Below are 9,674 nucleotides of genomic sequence, written 5' to 3' on the forward strand. Positions count from 1 at the left end.
AAAATGTTTATCTTGCATCTGTATAGCGCGTGACTCACTTGTGAAAGGTCGCGCTTATAATATGCACAACCGCTAGATGTCGCCTTACACACTTTGCATGGTTCAAATATGCACGAAATACCACTCATAATAGCCCAAAAATCTCAATGCTATAATGAAATATATAGTAATCCCAGCGTTTGGTGCATTCGGAGAAAAGTCTTTAAAAGTAGCAAACAAACATATGCTCTTCCCTGTTGCAGTTTAAAAATAGTCTTCAACTAGTCTACAATCTCACAAGTGCCTAAAACCTCTCTAAAACCTGTCTGAGACCATAAGACCAGCAATCCAGCGTACTGCATACAGAATTACAAAGAGCTTACAATAGTCTACATCGGTTTTAAAAAGTCTTGGTTTTGTAGTCTGAAATGTGCAGCTATGTTGTTTCGAGATTTTGCTGAATGATTGATCAATTCATTAATGTATAAGAGCTTAACAGGTTAAGGGTGGATTGATGGTTATTGGCTATTTATAATTATGTACGCATTGAACTGACTGACTTACAAAAAGTAGGAACAAAGGTTTTGGCTATTGATCTCACTTGGACACACTTTTTGCAGGGTGTAACAAAGCCAGGGGCAGGTGGGACATGGGGCTATTATTCCTGCTTTAGGTCCGGCTAAGCAGTCACGTGACAAGGACACGTAAGGATGACTCCTTTACAAATGCAAAAGAGTGGCGTGTGCCTCGATCACTCACCAGTCAGTCTTTGTGTGTGTGTGTGTGTGTGTGTGTGTGTGTGTGTGTGGGTGGGTGGGTGTGGGTGTGGGTGGGGGGGTGGAGTATGGGGGGGCTTATGATTAAGGAGTAATACAATATGATACAACTAGAAATCAATGTAAAAACAAATGTGCGTGAGAGATTCGAGTTTCGCCACAACAAATCTGAGATGGAGGATTAAAGAATAAAAAAAAATAACTCAACAACTTGCACCTAAGCAGTAAGAAAGAGTACGAGCCGTGCTCGCTTTGTGTTGTTGATGGAGTGATATTTGAACACCCACGTGGGTTGTTTACAGGCAAAGCACTTGCATCAGAGCGATTTACATGCACCCGTGCCGCCAGCCAATCAGAACCGGGTATGAGCGGAATGTCCGCCCACTGCCGAGAAACTCCGCTGATCCCGTATAAAACCACAGCACAGCGCTTGACACGGCATCACAAACTCACAGCTCACAGAGGAGAAAAAACACGCGAAACGCGACTTTACGTGGATTTAAACAATGACTTTTGAAGAATTTAGCGGACAAGATAACACAGCTACTACTGGCGATAGGTGAGTGTCTTGTTCAGTTGATGTTGTTATCGTTATTTGCGTTGTGTCAATCAAATGCTGAGTAAAGTAAATGGACTAACAAGCCGGTTGTGTTCTCCAGAATGCAGAGTGCAGGAACAGCACTAGAGGAGCTCCTGGTCTCCGCTAAAAAGCAGGACTGTCTTACCGTTGGGGTATACGAGTCTGCACAAGTCATGAATGTGTAAGTATCTGTTCTTTTTTAAAAGTATTGAAAATATATTTCAATTGCCTAGTCTTCCCTATTCATAGATGCAAGCAGAACATGTTGAACCATTCCCTAATCAATATTTCTCCTTTGTGCAACCTCAGTGACCCAGACAGTGTGGCTTTCTGTGTCCTGGCTACGGATGAGGAGTACGAATGTGACATCGCCTTGCAGATCCACTTCACTCTCATTCAAGCCTTCTGCTTCGACAACGACATCAACATTGTTCGTGTGAATGACATTGAACGTCTTGCTGACATCGTGGGCAGCGAACAGGATGAGGAACCTAAGGACGCTCACTGCATACTTGTAACGGTGAGTAGATCACCTCCTTTCCATTGCATATACACCTACAACTTCAACTTGCCAACACCTTACATTTGCATGTGATATTAATATTGTTTCTTTTTTCTCTCTTCTAAAGAGCCCCAATTCTGACTCTTGGAAAGATTCTGCTCTTGAGAAATTGGGTTTGTTCTGTGAGGAGAGCCGCAATGTCTACGAATGGGTGCCTACTATTACTCTGCCGGAACGCTGATGGGAGATGCCTTTGGCATGTTCACGTGAATGAAACAAGTTGAATACATCCATCCTGAAGGGTACACCTGTGCAAAGCTAAAAAGCTTCGAGATGTAGTCTGGATTACCCACACAACGGGAAGCTAAGTGGACTGACCCAGCGTACGTTTGGCCGTCCTGGAAAAGCTGAGGTTCAGATTTTTTTTTGGGACGAGCATGGAAAAGTCAAGGCTCCTGTGCCACTCAAGTCTATTGCGGTGGAATCATGGAGACAATAGAAGAGAAAAGGACAGGTGGACTGTGAGAGCCCGTTTATAAGACTGTCGGAGGTGAAGAGACCATGGAATTGGTGTGATGTGGATTTTAAAGAGGAACTAAGTTTAAGTGATATTTTGAAGAATTTGAAGAATGGGCACTTGGGATCTTATCTGAAAAATATTACATGGACACTAGTGTAACTTGTCTTTTGTGATATCCTGGGGTGGGGGAATGGATTTTCCTGCAGTATTTGGTGGTATTATGAAGTTGTGCTTTATTTTGTCAAATATACACAATGCAATGTCAAATTGTGGTGACGAAGCCACCTATTTTTGCAATAAATCTTTTAATAAATACCTTTAAAATGCAATTATGGTATGTTTCTTTTCAAAGCTGTGGGCTTGCAGCAATGTGTTTTATTTTCACCCAGTTACATCATGGGGGGGATTTCAGGGCAGTTCAGTCTACATGAGGGAAAGAGAGCTTGTGATTGCACTAGAGGAACTGGCATCTCTCCAAGCGCTGCCTGACCTTTCACCACCCATGCACCAGCTGCTTTCTTTAAACCGCTTGCTCAACTGAAGGGCCCCCTTTGAAATGGGGGACTGACTTCTGTCATGTGTAGGTTTTGCACCATCAATTTGGAGCAGAGGCAGGGTACAGCCAGATCTGTTAGATGACTAATTGAACTGAAACACCAAACAACAGTAGAAATTCAGCTATTTTTACAGTAAAGGTTTTAAATTAAGACAGTGTCAGTATTTTAAAATGGAAACAAAGGATTTGAAATCTAATATGCTGTTTTTTGCATAAAATTAAAAAAGACATAAATATATATAAATCTTATTACATTAGTACCAAAAAAGTGAATGGAAATCCTATTTCTTAGCTGACTCTCCTTACTAACTGAATTTTTCTACATATGGTTTGTGGTTTACTAGAGAAAGGGTGCCAGACTACCAGTAAGGCAAATACTCATTTGCGGTCTTTTTGATCTCTAGATACGCTGTCCAGTCAGCTTCTCAGCTTGCAGACTCAGAAAGAAGTTACATCACTGGAAATTTTCTGGAAAGAGCTGCATGTGTTTAACAGCAAATACTTGCACCAGGTGTTGTGTAATGGCAAATGCCCAAAGGAAAGTGTATCAAAACTTAAAAGGGCATTTCAGGTAGTGGCTGAAAAGTCTTTGTGCACTTGAAAGTCAGCTGACAAGAAAGCTAAGCACATGCATGCAACAAAGCAACGCACACCTGCTTTAAAAAAAAAAAAAAAAAAAAAACATCAGACAGCCGCTTCACACACACAAAATAAATCTTACACTCCCTCATTGATCTTTGCAGTTAACTTACATTAATTCAGCTAAAGCATTGAAATCAAGAAACTGGGTCAATTACAATGGATGTACCATGGAGATCCCCTTAAGGTCATTCTAGTAATAAACACCCACAGACATTTTCTTTGAAAGGAGTATTCATGCCTAAAACAACTTTAGATATCTCAGTTGTGACCAATGAGAATATTAAATATCAGTTGACATTCACTCTCAGTTCACTGTACATATGAACCAGAGAGCAATTAAAAACCAATAAGACAGGCAGACAGTTCACGTCACAAGCAGAACACAAGGACTAGACAAGCAGACACAATGGCTTGCACAATGGCTTGCAGACAACCATTTCAAGAAAAATGTCTATATCTGTTTCAAAGCTTTTAGTGGGGAAGGGATGGTGTATCTACACTTCATTTACACATTTCACACTTTTTTAAAATAAATGTTGTAATATATCTGCCCTCCACTGTCTGGTCTTTTTTTTCCTACAGTGTGATTGCATTCACTGAATGACTTAAGCAACTCACACATGTCACCTGCTCAGTGGAGAGTGCGCTTCATGTGACTAGCGACGGTCCCCTCACATGCTCTCAATACGAATCACATTTCTCATCATATTTCCGCCCGAAGCTTAGTGTTTTTCTCAGAGACCATGGGGCCTTCTGTGAAAGCCACACACTGAAGTTCCACACAGTGCTTTTCAGGAAACGTGAGTAAAAAGGTCACCAAACTTCCCCGTGCACAAAGTGCGTTTCAAAGTTTCAGCATTATACTACTCACCACTTTATAAACTGCACTGACTTGTTACTCCCTTCTGATTAAAACATTATGTGTCTTTTCATTTGTGTTCACAGGTGCACAAGGCTTTAAAACGCCAAGAAAAAAAACACATTACCATGAAAACCACTTTGCAGCTGGCTTGATGTCTGCAATGCACACATGTGCCCCTCCTTTGTAAGCCCTGCAGCTAGAGACTCAACACAGACAGTAGTACTGGCATCTGTTAGCACTAACGCTCGCTCTGATCACCAGCCATAGACAGTGTTCTCTGGGTCTAATGAGCATGTGAGATGTGCAGATATGATTATGCTTTTTCTGCAAGTGCTGTTTTAAAATAATTGGACTATAGATGCTCTTCAGCATTTTATTTCACACATATGGTCATGATGGTAGACTAAAGGTGCAGTCACATTAGCGAAATTGTGTTGGCAAATAAGGTCAGTTGTCTATTGTCAGTAGTGTGTTGCATATTGTTGCCCTATTGTTGGTTTGATTGCTATTGTTCTCCTCATTTGTAAGTCGCTTTGGATAAAAGCATCTGCCAAATGATTTAATGTAAATACGTCCAGATATAAAGTTGACAGTGAAGTTTAGAGTTCAACTTGGCTGTGCAAATCAATCTTTCCCTTTTCTTTTGTTACAAGAACGTTTTTTGCTAAACTATCTCTTTAAAGTTTGTAATATTGAAGCATGAAGCAAATCGTGCATGCTTAAAAAGTATCGTGGAACAGATAAACATACTCAATGCCTTTTTTCATTCCAAAGAAGTCTGTGATCTTCTGGATTATGATTGGCTGCTCTTTATGTAACTCGCTCTGATCTGAGAGTACATGAACTAACAGGCCCAGAATAGCATTGCGGCACCTGGGTACAGACACTACGTTCAGGCCAGAACTGTGTGGCATGAGTGCGGTGCAGTGCCAGGATATTCATGGATCACATGCTGCTCAGATTGTTCTGCATTCCTTCCCATTGATCTACTATTAAGGCAGTACTGCAGGGTGGAAGACAACGTCAGCATTCCTGACATTTTTAGGTTATCTTTTGTAGTCATGTGTCTGTACAACGCTGTCATTGTGGGAAAAGCATGGTGACAAAAATGTCAATGTTTAAATATGATGCCTAACTATGTCAGTATAAGCATGTATGCGAGTTATTTCAGAATGCAGAGCGGACATTCATGAAATATCAGTATCAAATGCAGAACTGTACAGACATGATTTGTCCGTACAGACGTGAAACGCAATAGGTATGTTGCGATATCGCCACTATGTGCCTCTCCACATGCCTGAGATATCTGAAAGTCTGTGCCAGATGCACTGCAGGTACAGCAGATTGCCAAATGTGAGCAACATATGGAGTTTAAATAAAATAACTCTCACAAAGATTTCATACAGAAATGCAAGAAATGTTTGCAGAATAATTCAGAGGCCAATAAAGAGAAGTATGAGGTGAAATTCTTGAGGTGTTATTAGAGTGACTAAAAAAATTTGACTGGTATCTGACTGGCACAATGTTTTTGTAAAGGTCCAGTCACATTTGGGTGAAATGTCACGGGCCAATAAAAATCAAATGTCCATTGTAAATAATGTAGCGATTTATGAAGCACAGCTCATACAGAAGTCACTTAAGCAGCTTTCTGTCTGTCAATGTGCCAAATTCACGTGACCAACTTGAACACCCTCATGCGACCCTCATGGTTTTTCTAGTATAATTTTTTAATACGTGCCTTCATAATCTTTAACCAAAATAACTTCCCCTCCCTCTTGCAGCGTTCACCGACGCGATGGACAAAATCAAGTCCTGCCCTTCATTTTCTTTCTTGTTCGAGAAGCCGTTTCACTTATGTAGCCTGTAGGCTATATGTTAAAGGTATAGTGGAGGATTTTCTTTTTCCGGGTGGATCATCAAGACTATTGGTCCTCCTAGTTGTCAATCATTCTGGTGATATGTTTACGTAAGGCCGTCGTACGTGCTCGTCCCTAGGTAGTTTCCGCTTTCTGCGCATGCAAACTTTCAGGTGTATATGTGTGGTGAGCTACGGTTTCAGCCATTCATTGAAGCTCGCCGTTCTCACCGGGTTTTTTCAAAATGTCTGAGGGTCGCAAGAGAAAAAGTGTCTACGAATTGTATGACAAGAAGAGAAAGGCCTCTGAAGAAAGAAACAAGACCAGAGTGTTTTTGGGAGAATATTTCACACGCTGGCGTGCGCTAAAAGCACAGGTTGGGCTTCCCACTGATGCCTCAGTCGCGAAGTTTCTACTCGACAGGTAAAGTTTGGCATGCTGTTTGGAGAAATCCATTTAAAATCACTGCTAGTAAAAGTTAATGTAAGCTATGATTAGCGATGCTAGCCCTGGCACAAGTCACGCACTAGGCTCGTGCATGCTCTCTCGTGCACACGTTTAATAGGCGTTCCCTCTCGGAAGCAGGTAGAGTGTTGCGCATGTGCATTTTTTCAAAAAGTGGAGAGGGCGGTTCTTTTCTAAAATTCGGGAAAATCCTCCACTATACCTTTAAATGATATCGCCTGGAAAATTTCTTGAACAACGGTAAGTGTGATTGCACCTTAAGAAGAATATTTGCATTGCAAGATGGTTGATAAATTATAGCAATAGCTTCGTTCTTACTATCGTTTGGATTTTGAGATCATCTCAGTATGAAATGACAATAGAGAGTAAGAGGCAGTTCACACAGTAGGCCTACGTGAAATTATCCAGGGTTTTGAGTCACGGTTTTAAAAGTATATTTGACATGGCGTTATAAAAATGCTGTGCGCATGCGTGAGACGTTAGTTTAGCGCCTCGCATGAAATGCAAAAACATGTTGTGATTGAAAGTGTCTTTTGAGGTTGCGCTGGGGTTTTTTTGTCTAAAGAAGATCCAACTTTAAAAAACATATCTCAACACCCTGCGAGAGAAAGTGTCAGCATTTAGGCCAGGAGTTTTAAGCAGCTGTGTAATCCAAAGCAGTCTGAATTACTCAGATCATACTAGCCTACATTAAAAAAGAAGGAACCCTCTGGAGAACCTCGACATCCATTAAAATTGACAGTTCTTTGAGGAACTTACAAGTTGGGGCGCATAAGCTCCAGTAAAAAATTGTCACTGTATAGGCCTATCCATCCAGCATGACTCAAGCACAGTATTTATTGTCATTGATTGTTCCACTGTAGGCTACTTAGACAAAATGTAAGCACATGCCCAGTCTGTCTCTGGAACACACCAAGCCGTCGGTCGGCCGTCGGGTAGTTTTTGTGCAGTTTTTGCCGTCGGGCAGTTTCCTCAGCGCGTTCCGCACCGTCGGCAGAAATTGGTCCTCGTCGGCTTTTTTTCGCAAAGGTGCGGAACCGTGTGGAACCGTTTCTCACACTGAGAAAACTTAGGCCCCGTTTACACGATGGGAAAACGCAGATATTTCCCTGCATTTTGGCCTGTCATTTACATGAAAACGCTGTTTTTATCCCAGAAAACGATTATTTCGAAAAACTTTTAGGTTCTCAAACGTCACATTATGCGCCAGAAAATGCTTACGTCATGTAAGCGCCCTATGTTTAGAGTTTGTTTGGCTACCATTTGATCATGGATGCTGTTAAGGTGGTAGCCTACTCATTTTTACTTCTGTGCAAACGCTTTTGGCCTGTTTACATTTGCTTCGCTGTCTGTCCACACAAACGAACCTTGCACCATGTCTGTTGTTTTGAAAGGAACTGGAAGTCGCTCATTTGTTGTCGATTTTGAGGATTCTGATTGGCTTGCATTGCTTTATCCTTCTCCCTACACTGCCGCCCATAGGTTTGGCATAGTTATGATGTTGCTCGACGGCGTATTTATGCGGGTTGTGTGCACAATGTTATTTTTGAAAACGGAGGGGGAGAAATATTCGTTTCTCTAAATACCCGGCTATGTGTAAATGTGGCCTTACATCAATGCAGGCTCATTTACCTCGACGCAGAAGTATAAATTGGCCTTTAGTCGGCCGACGCACAAAAACTGCCCGACAGCTGACCGTCGGCTTGGTGTGTTCCAGGCTAAACTCTGATTGGCTGTTCAGCTTAGTGAACGAGTCAGTGCACGAGAACAATAGGAAAACAGCGAGCAAATAAGTCAAAACGGTACAGATAGAAGGCTGTTCTATCGTCATCTTACCTGAGTGTTCTTTGGCGAATATTTCAATATTAACACGAGCGGAGTGGAATAAAGAAAGTGTTTAGCTGGATTGATATTCAAAACGGTAGGCACACACTGCTTTGTTTATGGTTTGTGTATCTGCAGCCTGCAGCGTCGGTTTCCCTTTTTGAATGACGAATATATCTGCAGAAATAGACAGTTGTCTCATTTACGCGCATTCTAGCTAACAGTCGGCAGTTGTAGTTCTCTCGTGTTCAAGTGCAGCTTTTTACCCCGACGCGAGGCGACAACACAGTCGGCTTTCATCAGCGCTAGTTCGTCGGCGTCGGCTTAAGAGGAATGTTTAAAGTTATCAATATTACAGTCTCACTAACTGATTTCTAGTCTGCTTGATTCAGCTAAACAGATTAAAGGGCCTCTCCAATCTCACTAGGGGGATAGTTCCCTAATCCAAAAGGATATGATAGAACTGTCTCAGTGCATGAAGCCCTAGAGTTTAACAGGATTACACAGGGGTATCAAAGAGTCTAGAAGCCTCACTGACTCCAGAGATCTTTATGATTGTCTAAGCTCCATAAATGCACCTGCTTGTCATCAAAGACATTTGCTACTTAACAAAGAGACAATAGAAAGACAAACACAGAGAAACATTTTAACAGCTTGGCCATTACAGTGATCAACCAAATGACGTGATCAATAGATCAAAACGAACAGACGACTGACAGTTGAGTTAGATTCTCTTGAGTTTATTCTGTACCTTTTGCACACAGGCAGGTGTGCAGAGCAAACAAATTAGCTAAAAACAGATTGTAGAGAAAATAAAAAGGGAAAACGACATTTTGAAGCTGCTCAGTGTGGGATGGAAAAAGTTTTGTTTTCCTGACAGATGGATCTGAAAGGTCAGGGTCACCAACTGATGCCCTTGACATGTCCAAACAAGCAGTGGTAAACAGTGAGACACTCAAAGCATCTCCCCCCCTCTCTCTCTCTCTCTCTCTCTCTCTCTCTCTCTCTCTCTCTCGAATGCCTTCCCAACAACATCAGTCTGATATTGACACTGATCCCGTGTGGAGAGGTTCCCCACCCTTCAGTTAGTAGATTACATCCTTTGACTAGGG

At 41.7% G+C, this 9,674-nt stretch overlaps 1 protein-coding gene across 1 annotated transcript; it reads left to right on the forward strand.

The window, feature by feature from the left end:
- The first annotated feature begins 1,175 nt into the window (after positions 1-1,175).
- On the forward strand, positions 1,176-2,458 carry gadd45ga (growth arrest and DNA-damage-inducible, gamma a). The gene is made up of 4 exons (XM_084389004.1): positions 1,176-1,314; positions 1,415-1,516; positions 1,645-1,855; positions 1,965-2,458. The coding sequence occupies exons 1-4, from the start codon at positions 1,262-1,264 to the stop codon at positions 2,076-2,078; spliced, it is 480 nt and encodes a 159-aa protein (XP_084245130.1). The 5' UTR covers positions 1,176-1,261; the 3' UTR covers positions 2,079-2,458.
- Positions 2,459-9,674: the final 7,216 nt, after the last annotated feature.

The sequence above is a fragment of the Rutilus rutilus genome, assembly GCF_951802725.1.
Source record: "Rutilus rutilus genome assembly, chromosome: 19".
Lineage (NCBI taxonomy): Eukaryota > Metazoa > Chordata > Actinopteri > Cypriniformes > Leuciscidae > Rutilus > Rutilus rutilus.